Raw genomic sequence first — 16,831 nt, 5'->3', positions numbered from 1 at the left:
TTAGGTCACATTCCAGACAGAGGGGACTCATGTGGCCTCTCTGCCTTTCAGACCAGGCCTATATCAGGAGGGAAAAGAAGGCATTTTGGTATAGAATGTTTTTGAGACTTTGCTTTCTATTCCCTTTGAGGATCTGTCTTCATGAAACTTAAGACATTAAAACATTTAGTATATCTGGTATAGTTCTAGGTACCACATTTCAGGAAGAAATAAGGTTGAGATCATACTGGAGGAGTTGTTGAAGGAACTAGGGGTGTCTTGCCTTGAGGAAACCATTGCATGGAAGAATTAGGTTTGTTTCATTTGACTCCAGAAGTCAGAAACCAGAACCAGGAATAATGGGTAGAAGTTTTAGAGAGGCAGATTTAAGTGTAAAGAAAAACTTCCTAAGCATTAAAGTGATCTTAAAATGGTATGGACTGTTTCAGGAAGTCGTGGTTTCATCCTCACCAGAAGCCTTTGAGCAAAGACTGGAAGACCACTTGTCAGGTGTGTCCCAGAGGGGACTGATTGTTGTTTGGGCATTGGTGATCCCTTCCAACCCTGAGATTCTGTGCAGGAGTGAAGGAAGAGCACTGCATAGATCACAATAGCAAGGAGCAGGATGGGAATCAGAGCTTCCCAGGAGCACCTGAGATCATCCATCCTCCTGCCTCCTCCACTTCTGTCCCACACAGACTGGAGTCTCCAAGAAAAGAGATTGTTCTGTGCTCCAGTGTCTGCTGTAACCCTCCAACACCAGGAAGTCCTTCTTGATATATACCCTCCACTCCTCTTATGGCAATGTAAGTGCCCTCCAGTGCTGCTGCCTATGGGGATGGTACTCAGCAGTCTCATTTTTAGAGTCCTTTTCAAGAAGCTTGGAACCTGACCTACTGTGTCCCACTCTCTATCCTCATTTGAACCTTAGCATTATTTTCTCCCGTTCTCCCCGGGCCCTTCACCCAACTCTTCATCTCCTGAGCCCCAGGGAGTCCAACCCAAGCCTCCAATCAGAGTCTCAGTCAAACTCTTTATTTTCTTATAAATCATACCCTGACTTTTGGAAAACAAAGGGGTCACAGGACCCGGGTGATAGAGGGCATTGCCTGGCGTGTTTTCTCTGGGGTTTGGCATCTTGTCATAGGGCCTGAGCCACTAGGATCAGATTCATGAAAATCATAGGCTAGGAGAGGAAACAGAGCTGAACTCCGCTCACTGACCTATTTAAAACCCATCATCCTGAATTCCCTTCTTCCTCCCTTGGCTCCCCATTATGCCTATTTAAGCTTCCACTACACTTAGGGACAAGGAGGAGGACTCGAAGGAGAAGGGGCTGGGATAAGAAAATGTACCAGAGAAAGAAAGGGAAAACGGTGCAGAGAATATGGCCAAGTGGGGACCCTGGAGAAGAGGGCATGGTTGGGGGCTCAGTTGCTTGGTTCCCTAGCTCCTTCCTCATCTTAGCTCTATTTCAGCACTAATCTCTGCCTCATGCTGGGCTACAGCATGGACAACTCAGAATGGGGACAGTAGTAAAAAAAGGGGCTCTTGTGGCTGAGCGCATAGCCGTGCCCATTGAAATCTCCAGGTCTTCATCCTCCTGTCCCTTGAACACGTTGATGTCTTCCAAACCACAACATCCTTTGAGGTTTGGCCTTTCAATCCTAAGCCGGATAGCCTTCAAATAGAGCTGGCAAGATTTACCTCAGGCCCACCCATCTGTGGTCAGCCAGAGGTATGCCCCTCCCCTCAGGGGCCAGGAAGCTCAGAGGGTATAAATGATGCCCTGGAAATGGGTGTAAAGAGAGACAGGACCAGTGTGGACTGAACTGAACTTGCTGGACATAGCTGCATCATGAAGACAGTCCTACTTCTCTCCTTGCTGACCCTGGCCACCCTCTGCCTCTGTAAGCATGGTGAGTCCACACTGAGGGAGGCCTTTGTGGAAGGAGCGGGGGTCCTCAGCTCCAGCACCTGTACCTCACCCCCAGTCCCCCATTCTTCAACTCTTCCAAGTGCTTCAATTTGGGGAGGTTAACCCAACAACCTATCTTGGATACTTTCTTTTGCCACCAGCATTGCCTACTAGGGATCAGAGGGTAGGGTGAGACAAGTAAGAGACTTGAGAGAGTCCCTTGGGTCACCCTCCTCTCCCTCCCCTTGCCTCTAGGCTGGTCAACCACTCACCAGTATGGACTAGCATCCATACCTTTTCCTCAAAAATTTCAAGGAGAAAATGGCTATTCCAATTTTTTTTAGCTCACCTCATGCCTCTTACTGCAATCCCAGCTTTCTCTCCATTCCGTGTGAAAAAAAAGGAACAACCAAGGTGAAAAAATGAAAGGGCGCTTATGAGAAAAATGCTTAGGCGGATTCCTTATTCTCTTTTAGATGCTCAAGCCGGTTCGCAAGACTCTGGCAAAAGAACAGGTGAGCACTGGGGACTTCAGGGAGGGAGCTGATTTTCATAATGGGTTTTCATTTGCACACTCATCTCATGATGAAATGCTGAGCATCAGTTTCTCCCATGTGCCTCTTACCTCCGTTTCCTCCTTCCTGCTGCCGTCCTGCCTCCTGTCCTCTGCCCGCCGTTAGGCAGAGCGCTCTGAGGCTCAGCTGGCAAAGTGGAGACGTCCCTTTGCTCCACCCCCAGCCTTCTACTCGGCTGGGTTGAGGGGAGGGAGTCTGCGGCAGATATGGGTTCCCTCCCTGTGGGCTAGTATGGGAGGGGTGGCCAGCCTCTCAACCTCTCTCCCGCTCCCCAGCTTTTGCCTCCAAGCGTGAGAGCAGTGAGCTGGTGAGGAGACCCAAGCGTTACCTGTACAACTGGCAAGGGTAAGTGACAGCCCGGGGAAGAGGGGCTGCTTCGCTCAGCCGTAACTTCTAGGGATTAGGGAAGGTGAAGGGAGACCTCTTAGAGCCCGTGAGGGTATTGAGGCAGTTCATGCTTCCCTCTGTGTTGGGCGACCCATTTGCCATAAAATGCCCAAAGCAATGAGAGTCCCTAGAGAAGCCCCTTACCCATTCCATTTGCCCATCTTTGGATTCTTGAGCAAGCCCCGAAGGGGAAAGGGGTAGAGGTCAGACCTTCATAAAACTCTCAAGGTTGGGGAAGGCTTGCTCCAGAGGGCAAGGGGAAGAATAGACTAATGTAGCCCTCTCCCCTAGGCTTCCTGCTCCCTACCCTGACCCCTTGGAGCAGAAACGGGAGGTGTGTGAGCTTAACCCTGACTGTGATGAGCTAGCTGACCACATTGGCTTCAGCGAAGCATATCGGCGATTCTACGGGACAGCCTAGACCCCAGGACACCTACTCCCTCCCCCAAACGTGCTCCCCAAGCTGCCTGGATGTCCTGGCTCCACCCTTCATTCTGAAACACCAGGCCCACTGCCTTGGCCTCAAGCTACACAGCTGTTCCAGGAGCTCCCCCCAATTTGTACACCCAGTACATGGCCTGCTCCAAACTTCCTACCTTCTGGCTTTTTCAGAAATAAACATGAGGGAAAGAGGAATCAGCTGGTCTGTCATTCGTGTGTGTGTGTGTGTGTGTGTGTGTGTGTGTGTGTGTGTGTGTGTGTGTGGGCGGGCATGCGTGGGTTTGAGCTGGAGAGAACGCAGAGCTTTCTGAGCTATGCCTCTGACTCTGGGCAAACCTGGACTTGTCCCATCCTCTACCCCCAGGTGAGGGAGGGGACTTCTATCCAGTCCAAGTCTCCCACACCCACCCACCAGGAAAAGGCTTCCAAGGTCTGACTTCAGTCCTGCCCCTTTGAGCTTGGTGGCTGTTTGTGTGGTCCTTGTTCCACGACGCCTCCCTCCTCAGGATGCTTCCCATGGCTGAGCAGACTGCACATCTCTAGTCATATACTCAGCTTGCAAAGGCATGCCCTGGCCATGGGACTATGACAGGGGCTTCTTGGCTCCGAAGACCACCACAGGCCGCACCGAGGGGGAGGAAATTTTTATTGGCAAGTAGGTGCTAATAAAGCAGACACACACACCAAGAGGCTCTAACTGTTTCAATCCAGTTTCTCCCAGGAATCAATCGGTTCCTTTTTCCATTTTGCCTCTCATCTTGGCTTGGAGATCATGATATTCTGGTCATTTCCGCATGCCAGAGGGCCAGGTGAGGCAGGTGTCTCCTGTCCTTCTCCCCTCTTGAGTTTGGTCCCAAAGGTTGGGGTTAAAGCATGGCCCCTTTGGTGAAGTCTAAATTAATGGTGTTAGTTTCCTCAGGAAGAGGGGGTCATTGATCATGGGGACTCCAAGGGTCCCTAAAGAGAGTTGTTTCCCCAAAGACTGACTCAGATTCTCTGCATGATCCTGAATCCAGGAATCCCAGTAAGACACCTTAATATTTGACACCTAATAGTGTTCCCTTGTGTCTATAACACTTTCCCTACATTGTTCTAACCTAGGCCCAGATAACCTAATAGGCGTGGCCCCTATTGGAATTTCTAATATCCCTAACAGCTTACTCTGGCCCAACCTGTGGTGCTTAGATGCCAGGTTCTCTTCTACACAGCTCAAAAGCAAATTCAATTTGAACCCTTCAAAGATCCTCTCCAACCCCCTGAGCCTGGACACACTTTAGAGACCTGAGGGATCCCCAGGCCTTCTTCCACTAGCCTGTCCCATCTCTCACCCTTAGCATCTACCTCCACTCAAAACAAGAGGTCTCCTGCTCCATCTCCTCCCCTGCCCTTTCATCCCAGCCCCTCTTCTCTCTCCCTATCCCCATTTCCTCTTCTACTTTTCTCCTCCCCTCACAGCCTCTTTCTTTTAGGCCCAGGATGTTCTACCCTCAGCCTCCCAGAGCTCAGTCAGGGCCTGGGAATCTGAATACCTAGGGTCCCTGGTCTATTTCTCTCCTAGAGATGAAAAAACTATCAGGGTGAAGGGTGGTAGCAGATTGAGCCAGAACCTGGGGAGTTAGATGGTGTGGTCTCTGGGGAGAAGTAGCCTTCTGGGGCTCCTCCTCTTCTTATTCCCCCTTGGCCCTGCCTACTGACTCAGGCTGGGTCTCTTGCAGTAGGGGGCAGGCCTGGGGGGCACGAAGCAGGGCTGCTGTGAAGATGGCAATAATGAGCAGGTTCCCAGTCACAGCAAGGCCCATGGTGGTCACAGTGGCCGCCAAGGATGAGGGAGTGCTATGAGCTGCCAGCCAGTCCCGCCGTGCCCCCATGTCAGCTAGCACTGCCTCCAGTTGGAAATGAGTGCCTAGCACTGCACAGATGTGGAACAGCTGGTGACTATGGCCTGTGGGAGAAGGCAAGAGTGTTAGGGGTCCGTACATACCTCTGGTCCTTTCCCTCCTCCCACTTTCTCTCCTTAGAGTTCCTTTGTCCTGTGGGTTTCCATGATTAGTCCCTCTCAGCCTGTTTTCTTTCTACAGAATGAGGGTTCAAGCCAGATGAGTTCTAAGTTCCTTTGGTAGCATTACATCTTTGAGCAATGACATTTTATGAACTTACAGGCAGTCTCCAACCTATAAACATGGCACACACATGCATCTGCTTAGCCCCTGGCTGCTTCTACAGAGAGAACTGGGTCCCTGCTTCCTGGGAAAAGCAGGAACAGCTTCAGGGTGCTGACACCAAGGGCAGACTCCTGGGCTGGACAGTCTTGCCATTGTGGTGGTGCTCAGACACCCAAATACCTTGCCTCTCATGGTTTGTATCTTCATTACATTTTGTGACCCTGCCTACCATTAACTAATTTCAGGCTTGTTGGGATTAACAAGCCTCCTCTTTGGGTGTGTAAAGGGGACACTACTTAATCCTGGGTGGTAGGGAAATGCTTTACAAGCTTTAAAGGGCGAGCCACACAGATGGGAGTTACTGCTATTACTGGTATGCTGAGGAAATGTAGCTTTAATTATGTGAAAGAAGAGGTAATCTTGGAGGGTAATAATATCTTTATCATCAAGGAGATGGATAACAGATGGACAGTCCATGTGATCCACTGATATCCACAGAATTTTAAAAGATTTCCAGGGAGCCTCCGACTGGTTGGGTGGACTCTCTCACTCACTTCTGAACCCCCAGCAGACTGGCTTCCAACCTCCTCATTCAACCCAAACTACCCTCTCCAAAGTTACCAATGATCTCTTAATTGCCAAATCCATGGCCTTTTCTCACTCCTTGACTTTCTTGACCTCTCTGCAACTTCTGATACTATCAATCACCCCTCTTAGAGACACTCTCTTCTCTCTGGGTTTTCAGGACTCTGCCTTCTCTTAGTTCTTCTCCTACCTATCTGGCCACTTCTTAGTCTCCATAGCTGGATCATCCACGTCAGGAACACTAATGGGCATCCCACAGGGCTCTGTCCTGGGCTGCCTTCTCTATACAATTTCATTTAGTGATCTCATCAGCTCTCGCAAATTCGATCATCATCTTTATGCTAATGATTTTAAAATCTACTTAACCATCCTTAACCTCTTGGCTAAGTTCCAGTCTTGCATCTCCAACCACCTATTAGTCATATCCAACTGGATCTCTCATAGACATCTTAAATTCAACATGTCCAAAACTGAATGTTATCTTTCCTTCCATATCTTCTGCCTTCCAAACTTCCTTATTACTTTGGGGGCACCAGCCCCCGCTTCTAGTCCTCCAGGCCCCAAACCTTGGGGTTACCCTAGACTCCTTATTCTCTCTCACCTCTTTCCCACCCTATGTCCAGTCTGCTGCCACAGCCTGTTGATTTCATCTCCGCACCATCTCTCACATTAGTCCCTTCTCTCCTCGGACCCTGCCACCACCCTGATGCAGACTCTCATCACCTCACACCTGGACTACTGCAATGCTGGGTGTGCCTGCCTCAAGTCTCCCCCCACTCCAATCCATCCTCCATTCAGCTGCCCAAGAGATCCTAAAAGTACAGGTCTGCCCAATAAATGCCAGTGGCTCCCTAGCGGCTCTTCATTACCTCTCCCCCTCCACCTTTCTAGTCTTCACCTTACATCCCATCCTCAGCACATGCCATGCCCCACCTACTCTTGGATCTAGTGACACTGACTCTTAGCTGTTCTTTGAGCAAGATGCTCCCTCTCCAAACTTCTTCTCTACCTGCTGTCTTCCTTCAAGTCCCAACTAAAATCCACCTTCTGCGGGGAAGCAGGGAAGCAGTTCCTAATCCCTCTTGATTCTAATGCCTTCCCTCCATTGAATATTTTTGGTTTATCCTGTCTATACATTGTTTGTACATACTCGTTTACATATTGACTCTCCCATTAGACTATGAGCCCTGGAGGGCAGGGGGTGCCTTTCCTTGTATCCCCAGTGCTTAGCACAGTACCTGGCACATAGTAGGCATTTAATATATGTTCGTTTGACTGACTGACCTCTGAGGGACACGGACAAGAACTGCAAATGACTAGAAAGCATGAAGAGGTTGCAATCTGCACAAGTGGAAGGAATGCCTGGATCGCTAAGATCATGGACCCATCGAAGACTTGAAGTAGAGTAACTCACATTTCTATAGTGCTGCAAGGTTTACAAAGAAAACCCTGTCCTCCCAGCCGCCATGTGATGGTGATACTTGGGAGCATTTTGGGGGGGTGAACTGGCCAAGTGAGGGGCCTAAGATATGGAATTGCTGGGGGGAGGGACACAGAAAGGGAGATGGAAGGATATCAGACTTTCTGAATATCTTAAAATTTGGGGGGCCAAATAGGCAAGAAACACTCCTTCCTCTTTCTTCCTGGAAGGGCATAGACAGGGCATAGTCTCCAGTTTCCTGGCCCCATAACTCAGGTCATTACAAATGGGAGATATCGTGGTATAGGGGGGAAAAAATGCTGGGGGAAGGAAAGAAAAGAAAGGAAGAAAAAGAGAGAAAGAAAAGGAGGGAGGGAGAAAAGGAGGAAGAGAAGAAAAGAAAGGAAGGAAGAAAGAGTAGGAAGAAAGAGAAAGAAAGAAAAAAGAACACTGAATCTGGAGTAAGATGAGCTAGGTTTGAATCCTTACTGACAACTAGCTGTGTGACCTTGGGCAAGTCATTTCTCTAAGCCTGTTTCCTTGCTAATCTGCATCACCTGTTCTATGAGGATGTTGTCTAAAGGACTTTACAAACATGAGCACTGGTTATCTAGTTATCTGCATCATTGGCTTCTGTATTTATAACATTGTTTTTAGCGGAAAAAGGGTTTTCCTAACAGCCAAATTATAAGCAAACCTTCAGACCATATCCTACATTGGGAGGTTCCTCCTGTTGTATCCTTTATCTCTCCTATGCCACATTTCCTCCTATTTTGCCTTTTAAGAAACCCAGGAGTTGTCTCCCCCACACTCCCAGGACAGGCCTCACCCTTGCCCTCGCCCTCGCCCTCACCAATATAGTCGAAGCGGCCAGGTGCCAGACGTTCAGGGAGGTGGGAGGCAAAGAGGAAACCAGTGAGCAGGGCACAAAGCAGGTGGTAGCTGTGGTTGGCACTCAGAGCTTCCTGCCCACAGCTGAAGCCCCCACTGGAACAGAACAGGAGCTGGGGAGGCGGGGGGCAGGGGGCAGGGGAAGGAAGGGACACATTGGGTGAGAGTGTCTAAGACTTGAGATCATGACTTCATGCTTGGACCCCTGGGTTCTGGGCCTGGGGGGCTGAGATACGTGGATCCCCTGATGAGACTTGGGATGCCTGGGTCCGAGGTCTAGAGCTAGGGGTTCTAGGGCAAGGCTGGAACTGGGAATTAGGAGTCTGGGTCACAGGGAGGAAGCTGAGATGCCTCCCCGGGGGAAGGAGGGAAAGGATTCTGGACCATTGGGTTGAAGAGCTGAGGCTGTGATACCAGGGGTTGGGTTTGGGGCTATCCCCCACCTTTACCCGATAAAAAAGTGGGAGGTTGTCGAAGAAGAAAGGGTAGGCAAAGGCCACTGTGCGCAAGACCTTACTGAGCCGTGGGTTCTCCAGTTCTAGAAACCTGAAGGAGGGAAGGTCAGAGTCATCCTCCAAGTCCCACACAAAGGGGAGCCTGAAGCCTTGTTCTCTGTGCTGAGTGGAAGGACATAGGGCATGATGGGACAGGAGGGCCACTTCAGTGAGCACAGCCACGACTGAGGTGGCAGGTACCTCGAATAACAGGAAAGGCAGGTGCAGAGGAGAGAGTTGACTGTGGCTGTGGGCACGAACAGCTGATGCAGGGGGCTGCTGAGCCAGGAAGAAGGCATGGCATAGGCTCCATACGTGAGTGCACAGCCTGGGGGAACATAGGGGTGGCCTGTAATTCCTGTTCCTGGTGTTCCCTGGGGCTCCCAATGGGGATGCCAGGGCCCCTGGGCATTGGCTTGGGAAAAAAGCGAGTGGAGGAAAGCCTGGGTTCTTGGTTTAAAAAAAAAAACAACAACAAGTGGGTACAGAGAGCTGGCCCCTGAAATTCTAGGGAGCCTGTGATGAACAGGGAGGGGAGGCCTCATGCCAGCATCCCACAGAGAATAGCTCAATGCCAGTATGGGAGGTCCCTGGGCTCACCGAGGCTATAGAGGCTGAGGGCGCCATAGTCCAGGAAGTAACAGATGTGGCGGGCTCGGGGTGACATGGAGCTGAAGGTGTGGGCACAGCAGGATGTGAATGGATACAGGCAGATGAGCAGCAGGTACACTAGCAGTGGCCAGTGGTATGGCTCTGACCAGAAGCCAGGACCCTCAGCCAGGGCCAGGAGCCGCCACAGGAAATACCTAGAACCAGGGAATACAGAGAGCAGAGCCAGAAGCAACCTCAAGATATCTTCCCCCCAGTTTTGGAGGTCATAGGATCCTAGGTTTTAGAGCCAGAGGGAACCTCAGAGTGGCGATAGAACTCCCATTTTATAGCTTTGAAAACTGAGGTCCAAAAACTTGTTCAAGACAGAGCCAGGACCAGAATCCAGGTCTCTTGGCTCCCAAGCCAGGCCTCCTATCACTGTATCACAGTCAAGGCTGCAGTCCACCCTGAGAAAATATACTTAGCTGCTGACCCAGGGACCCTGTGCTCCTCAAGGGGAGTCAAGCCCTGAGAGGGAGAGAGCATGGGAGGGAGGTGGCATGGTACAGGGGAACACTGGATTAGCCCCAAGCCAACTGCTTATTCTCTGGGTCCAATCTGTAAAATGGACCAGGTGGCCTCTGAGGTCTCTTTCTGCTCCAAATCTCTAATCTCATGACCCTAAGGATGCCCCAGACCTCGCTGTCCCAAGATCTGAGCTTTTGACTCCTAAACCCAAGGTTCTATGACCTGTGTGAATCCTGTGATTGGGTTTGGGGGCCATGGCCCTTGCTACCAAATAGTGCTGGGTAAGACCACTCCATTTGAAGAGTCAGTTGTCCTAGGTTCAAATCCAACTACTTCCTATCTGTGTTAATGGGCAAATTATTTAACTTCTCTTCGTTTTCCATTTCCTCTACTGTAAAAGGAGAAAGAGGGTCCGATGGTCCCAGTTCAACATCCGAAGACCTTGTAGACCACTTCACCTCTCTGAGGCTCAACTTCTCCATCTATTAAAAGGAGATCATGATATCTAGATTGCTGGTCTGCCTCCCACAAATGATGTGAGGAAAGTGCCTTGAAATATGATTGATAGATTTACTGGCCTTGGTCTCTGTTCTTCAGTCTTTGGCTTCCAAGAGAAGGTAGATCTAGACCACACACCCACTGACCCTTTAAATCCCACCCAGGGACCTGCCTTCCATGCCTTCCCTATCCCTGCTGCCCATCTCTCTTCACTCCTCCTCCTCTTTCTCCTCCTCCCTCGCCTCTCCCTTCTCCTGTCCTCCTGCTAACTCCTTCACTCTACCCCACCCCATGGCCCCTCCTTGTCACCAGGTAGGCAGGAAGTGGGTCCAGATGTTGACAGTCTCATTTGTCATCTGGAAGGAGCTGAGCACACAGTCCAGGGCAGAGCTAGTAGGGTGGCGGTAACCTGAGATGATTCCATCTTCCCAGAAGACCTAGGGAAGAAGTGAAGAGCTCAGAGCCTGGAGTAGTACAGTGCTATTCAAAGGAGATAGGGATAGAAACCTGACTTGGGATTTCATTAGTATAAGACAAGTCCAGGGGAGGAAATTTGTTGCGGGCCGCGTTAGAGCTGAGCCCTGTCCTCCTCCGACCTCTAGCCCCAGGGGCCTGCTGAGATAAACTCAGGGCTTTGGGATGTGGGTGGAGCCAGGAGGAGGGGTCTCGCCTTTGTTGCCTCCCTGGCAATTCCAGGTCTTTGCCTGAGCCCGGACCTGCCTGACCACGTGGAACTTCCGGCTCTCTGGCAGAGCATGTGGAACTTCCGGTTCTTTGCTGGACTGCCTGCCTGCAGGGAGCTTCAGGTAGCGCGGGAAGAGAAGGGGAGGAGAGTAGGCGGAGTTGGGGCGGTCCTAGGACCCAGGTGTATTGAATTTTCACCTGTCCTTCACCCACGTAACCAAAGAATGTACCTGCGTCACTAAAGGTATAAATGTGCTGCTTGCTGAAATAATAAACGGAGTCATTTCACCATCTTTCTCGGCTCCCGCCCCGTACATTGTCTGCGAGATCAGGTCCTTTGCTTAGGCAGAGGCCTGGGGCTTGGGGGGAACCCTGAGCATAGTTACGAGGCTTTGGAAGCTCGTAACAGAAATTCCCTCTACTAATATAGGTCTGCACCTTCCCTACAATATAGAATTACTTAGTTTTGGAAAGTTGCCTAGTGCTCCCCCAATTGGGAAATATTGAACAAAATTAAAATGCAATAAAACACAGATAATGTTAATATGTGGTTTTCTAAGCCAATGTGTGACTTGCAGGAATCCTTATTGTTCAGTTGCTCCCACTTAGCATTTGACACCATTGGCCTAGAACACTGAGAGCTTAGGTAACTTGCCCAGGGCCACACCATCAGTATGTGACAGAGGGACCACTTGCACCCAGGTCTTCCTAGTTTTGTGACCATACCAGGCTGCCTCTCATGTCCAAATGAAATATTGTTACTACACTAAATGACAGCTATTACTGTTATTACTAAGACTGAGAGAGTGGAATGAAGGTAGCCCTGGTCAAAACAAGAAGAAGACCCAACTCTGATACTGGCCCCCAGGAGGGGAATGCTCTGCTCCCTTGCCTTCCGTGGCTTCCTTCAGGTCTCAGCTACAATCCCACCTCTGGAGGAAGTCTATCCGAATAATCCCTCTTCATTCTAGTACTTTCCCTTCAGACACCATGCCCTCCTCTTTACCCTACCATCTCTGCTCCATTAGATTGTGAGCGGGTCATGGGCAGGGACTGTCCTTACCCTTTCTTTGGGTCAACAGAGCCTCGCCCAGAGTAGGCATTTAATAAATTCTTAATACCCTCTAACTCAGACAAACCACTTAAGGTTTCTGAGCTTTGGTTTCTTCACAGACAAAATGGGGGTATGCTATATATTTTACAGGAAAGTACTTTTTCCACCTTTCATGGCTATAGAAATGAGAACCTATAAAATGGAGAAGTAAAACTCTCCTTGGAAAGAGACAATTCTCACCCTAGGTTAGCTCAAGAGGACAGGGTAGAGGAGAGAAGAAGGCTGCGAAAGTGGAGGGAGATGGATTGGAGGGGACCCCTCTCTTACCCGAGGGACCTGATGAACCCGGAGCAGCTGTGGTAGCTTGATGCTCAGCATAGTGGCTCAGTGCGGGGGGGCACCCCCAGGAAAGGGGCTGCCCCCCCTCCCTGCCTCAACCACAGTCAATGGACCCTGGAGTGCTAGAGACATGGAAAAAGGGAAGCAAAAGCAAAAATCATCCTCACCCATAAGAGCCAGCCCAGCCCGGCTCCCACCAACCCTCTGCCATTATCCAGACCCTGAGCTGGAGTCAGGCAGGCACCAGGCACCCAGACTGCCAAACTGACTCCCCTCTCCCCTGGGAGTCTTCTGAGAGGCTAGAACCAGGGAATAGGGAGACACTTTGCCTGGAACAGCGATTTTCTGGATGTGTGTGTTCGGGGAGAGGTGTGTTGAGGGGAGTCAGGGGCCCCTTTCCCGCCCTGGTTTCCTGTAGGGCTGTGGGAAGCCAGGCTTAACTTCCTTTCAATTTGGGAAAGAGCCCAACCTACCCCCCCCACCTAACAATTGTCTAACATAACACAGTGTCTTACCCCTCCCCACCTCCTATCCCTACCCTAAATATAGCCTCTTTGTCCAGGATTGTGGTTCCCAAACCCCTCCACCCCTTTCACAGACAGGGCTCAAATGTTTGGACCCCTGACCTCTCCCCTTTCCCAGAGAACTTTTCTGATTTCTTTTCCCTCAACCAGAGAGAACCTAGGCTCCCAGCCCTCTGCAACCCCCCTTTCCTAGAAAAGACCCAGAGGTTTGGTTCTTTGACCCCAATCACCTCTCCTATGTGCCTGGTCCCAGGATGGGGTGACTATCTCATCCACTTGGCCCTGGGCAGTGCCCATTCCACTGTGACCATTTCATTCAATCCTCCTTTGTCTATTATGGACAAGCACCCCATTGAGAGGGACTGGGCAGCCTCAGGGGACCTAGACAAGGGGCTGGTTGCCTGGTTGTCTCCCTTCTCCCCACCAAGTCTGTTTCAGGCATGGGACCCAGGTGTTCTGGCTTTGTTAGGCCCTACCCTATGCTGCCCCACCCAAGAGAAGACACTCAACAGGCAATGTGCCCAGGCCCAGGCTGAACCCAGAAAACATCTCACAGGGGAAAAGAGGAACCTAGGACTCAGAAAGCAGGTCTGGAGCTGGGAACCCAGGGGCAGGACACTTGTGTCCTCTCTGGAATGGGGAGGAGTCTTGGAAGGAAGAACAACTAAGGCCAAGCTGGGATGGGAAATGGGTTAGGACCCAGATACCTGGACGAGAGAAGGCCTGGGGAGGAGGGGGGTGCAGAATGCTTAGGTCCTCTCTAGGATGGGGAGGATCCTGGGATGCTGCATGTCTGGGTCTTCTTTGGGAAGGGGAGGGGCCTTGGGGAGTTCCGTACCGGGTCCCAATCTCTTCTGAATCTTTTGCCCTCCCCTTTCCCTCTAGGCTCCCCCAGACCTGTGAAGCTGTCTCTCCAGGCTCCGTGGCCCCTGTCTGGGCCCAGCTCTGTCCCAGGCTCCCCCACCCGCTGCTTTAGCCTCCTTTCTCAGGCACATTCCTTGGCACAAGTGGAGGGGCAGGGCCAGGCTGGACAGGAACCGCCCCCAGGGGAGGAGAGATGTCACTCCCCCCACCTCAAGTCTAGCCCAGCCCAGTCCAGCCCAGCCCAGCCCTAGCCCAGCCCCAGCACATAAAACTTTCCAGTTCTATTCCTTGTTTGCCAACTTCCCTTGATCCTACTGGCCTGGGGGTTCAGTCTTCCCTGTTTTATCTCCATTGGTCTGTCTGTCACCCTTTTAACTCCTTGCTTCCCTTCCCTGTCTGACACAGTCTGTTTCTCTTGGTCTGTCTCCTCCACGGTCTCCCACTGCCCATCCTCACTCCCCTTCTCTCCCTCATTGCCGATGTTCTCCCAACTCAGTGCTTCTCATTTTCTCCAGGAAAATCCCAGGGGGGTCAGGCACCCAATCTCCTCTCACCCTAACGGACCTCCAAGGTTCCTTTAGGACTGCATCACATAGCACATCACTGAGATGCCCGAGGGACATAGGGGGAAGATGAGGATAGGATGTAAGAGTCTGTCCACCCAGCCAAGCCATGGAATATAATGGGGAGCGTGAGTTGGGAGGGGAAGGGTTAGGACTGGGGAGCCAGGCACACTGCTCAGGGAAGAACTTGGGTTCAAATATTGAGTGAAGGGTACAGAATACCTAAGTCTTAATTCTTCCCAAATGCTACAGGCAAAGTTCTTAGTCTTAAAATCGCTCTGTTCCATAAGTGGAAGTTGCTAGTAGTGCTTAGAGATCTGAGCAGATTGGGGTGGGCATAGAAGGATACCATCACCACGGAGATGACGCTGGGGGGGACATATACTATCTCTAGGGAGATGACTGAGTCCTGAGAGGATTGGGGTACGGTGTGGGTATGGGCTGGGGAAGAAAGACGCTTAGTCAGAGTGACATGACCAGAGTCAGGGGACACCTGATTCCTAACTCTGAGCTTCAATATCCCCAGAAAGGGGGGAGGAGCAAGAGGTACCCTGGAGATGGGGGAATGGCTGATTCGATCACATTGATGTCCAGAAGAAAGTCCCCATCTCATGAAAATATAAGCCATTTCTTACCCAGAAGATGGTATGTCTCATGTAAAGGGTCTGATCTGGGATGTCTCTGGGATGTCCTGTTCCACCAGGATGGTAGGATCCCCACCGAGGCTGTGGTCAGGGAAACCTCAATCCACGGCCTGGCTTCCTTTTCTTAGGCCCTAGAGGCTGGGCAAGGCTGGCAATAATCCCTACTGGTACCAGAGGTCTGGGCTAGGAGGCAGGATCTTGGGGGTGGGGGTGGGGGGTAGAATGGAAAGACAAAGGGGGAACAATTCCTGCCTTGTCCTGCCTTGGTGGGACATGGTGTTACGGGACTAGGAGTTGAGGGAAGCAGAAAGGAGGTGGCAATACAGCCAATTGGACGGCTCAGTCAGTGGGGGACCCTTAGTCCCCCAGGGCTGTCAATCTGTACATCCCCATTAGCAGGCAGATCACTGCTGCCCAGCTCTACACATAGCCTGGGCCTTATGCCCACAGGCGCCATAGCCAGCCCTTCCTCCCTCTCTATTCTGCCAAAGAGGGTATGCGTGTGTGTCTCCGTGTGTGAATGCGCAGGCATGGGCATATGGGCCCAGGACAGAGGCAGAGGGGGTCACCAGACTAAATCTGGGCCCTTCCTAGTCAGGAGAGACTTTCTGGACTAGTTTCATCCCAGAGGGGTCAGGAAAACAGACTGATTTAGTGCTATCTCATGATGGTTTAAAGTCTTTCCTATCTTGGGTCCATCTCCAAATCTACCTAGCCCTTCAGAACAGGGCTTTTTCTACAAACCTGTTGCTAAAGTAGAAGGGCTTGAGGTTAGACAATAGGAAGCACTTCTTTTACTTCATAGCACCCAGCTAGAACTATTTAAACAGCAACATCACTTGAGACTATTTCTTATCATTTAATCAAGGATGAGATTGTGTGTGTGGGAGAGGTGACTGAAGGAACAAGGACACGGTCTCTGATTTGGAAGGGCCCTCTAAGGCCTGGCATAACTGAGTACCTGTTCTATGACATACCCAAGTGGTCATCCAGTCCTTACTTGAAGAGTCCCAGTGTGAGGAAGGAACCCTACCTGACAGTGCTTTTGTAATTCTGAAATACTGTCTCCACCATCACCCACATCTCTATGAACTTCTGCTACCCACATTATCTCCTGACCTCCAGCTTTCATAGGCCCCCAGCCACAGGCATCGGATTTGTTAAGCAGCCCAGCTCTCCTCACTTCCCTACTCCTCCTCTGGCTGACAGATCCCTGATCTTCTTAGTCCCTGTAGTCCCCCAGCATGACTGGACTTCCCACAGCCCTAACTATTCCACTCCTGGAGAGGACTGAAAACTAGAAACTCCCTAATGGAAGTGAGAGAACCTAGGTTCAGATTCTGGTCCTGCCATTTGCTATGTAGCCTTGCACAAGAAGTTGCCCATTGTCTGTTTCCTCAGCTGTAAAAGATTGGACTAGATGATCTTTAATGTTCCTTCTATCTCTGAAATACTAAAATTAGGCATCAGCTTCTCCCATCTGGAACAGGATCTTAAGATACACCCTTACCCTGTCTGGTTGAGCTGGGGGTGGGGAGGGCTCCATCCTCTCTGGGCCTGATTCCTCATCTGTAAAATGAGGGTCTAGATGGTCTCTAACGTCCCCTCCAGCTTTAAATCCTATGATCCTGTGCAGAGACAGAGGAATGGAGGCGATGACCCTTAGGGTAAATTACAGTACTTTCCTACC

General features: G+C 50.8%; 2 protein-coding genes across 4 annotated transcripts; one reads left to right on the top strand and one right to left on the bottom strand.

Annotated features, from left to right (window-relative positions):
• The first annotated feature begins 1,837 nt into the window (after window positions 1-1,837).
• On the top strand, window positions 1,838-3,414 carry LOC118847595 (bone gamma-carboxyglutamate protein). The gene is made up of 4 exons (XM_036756135.1): window positions 1,838-1,898; window positions 2,374-2,412; window positions 2,748-2,817; window positions 3,151-3,414. The coding sequence occupies exons 1-4, from the start codon at window positions 1,838-1,840 to the stop codon at window positions 3,278-3,280; spliced, it is 300 nt and encodes a 99-aa protein (XP_036612030.1). The 3' UTR covers window positions 3,281-3,414.
• A 515-nt stretch (window positions 3,415-3,929) lies between these two features.
• Window positions 3,930-16,669, bottom strand: PAQR6 (progestin and adipoQ receptor family member 6). Of its 3 annotated transcripts, none has more exons than XM_036757988.1 (8): window positions 13,968-14,079; window positions 12,535-12,668; window positions 10,779-10,906; window positions 9,453-9,658; window positions 9,054-9,180; window positions 8,808-8,904; window positions 8,321-8,471; window positions 3,930-5,242 (listed from the first exon to the last, which is right to left on the bottom strand). In XM_036757988.1, exons 2-8 carry the CDS (start codon window positions 12,583-12,585, stop codon window positions 4,968-4,970), a joined length of 1,035 nt encoding a protein of 344 aa, XP_036613883.1. In that variant the 5' UTR covers window positions 12,586-12,668; window positions 13,968-14,079; the 3' UTR covers window positions 3,930-4,967. The 3 variants fall into 3 exon arrangements, with proteins under 3 accessions (XP_036613883.1, XP_036613885.1, XP_036613884.1); XM_036757990.1 differs by lacking the exon at window positions 13,968-14,079 and adding an exon at window positions 16,652-16,669 and having other exon boundaries at window positions 3,936-5,242; XM_036757989.1 differs by lacking the exon at window positions 13,968-14,079 and adding an exon at window positions 13,778-13,918 and having other exon boundaries at window positions 3,936-5,242.
• Window positions 16,670-16,831: the final 162 nt, after the last annotated feature.

The sequence above is a fragment of the Trichosurus vulpecula genome, chromosome 4 (genome assembly GCF_011100635.1).
Source record: "Trichosurus vulpecula isolate mTriVul1 chromosome 4, mTriVul1.pri, whole genome shotgun sequence".
Taxonomy (NCBI): Eukaryota; Metazoa; Chordata; class Mammalia; order Diprotodontia; family Phalangeridae; genus Trichosurus; species Trichosurus vulpecula.
This window is presented reverse-complemented; position numbering and strand designations above follow the sequence as displayed.

Excerpts from the sequence above, each read along its gene's own strand:
- PAQR6 (XM_036757990.1), bottom strand. The coding sequence starts at position 12,585 with ATGCTGAGCATCAAGCTACCACAGCTGCTCCGGGTTCATCAGGTCCCT. Across the intron at positions 10,907-12,534 it reads GGGTTCATCAGGTCCCTCGG|GTCTTCTGGGAAGATGGAAT; the intron begins GTAAGAGAGGGG and ends CTTCTTCCCTAG. Across the intron at positions 9,659-10,778 it reads ACCCACTTCCTGCCTACCTG|GTATTTCCTGTGGCGGCTCC; the intron begins GTGACAAGGAGG and ends CCCTGGTTCTAG.
- LOC118847595 (XM_036756135.1), top strand. The coding sequence starts at position 1,838 with ATGAAGACAGTCCTACTTCTCTCCTTGCTGACCCTGGCCACCCTCTGC. Across the intron at positions 1,899-2,373 it reads CCTCTGCCTCTGTAAGCATG|ATGCTCAAGCCGGTTCGCAA; the intron begins GTGAGTCCACAC and ends ATTCTCTTTTAG. Across the intron at positions 2,413-2,747 it reads AGACTCTGGCAAAAGAACAG|CTTTTGCCTCCAAGCGTGAG; the intron begins GTGAGCACTGGG and ends CCCGCTCCCCAG.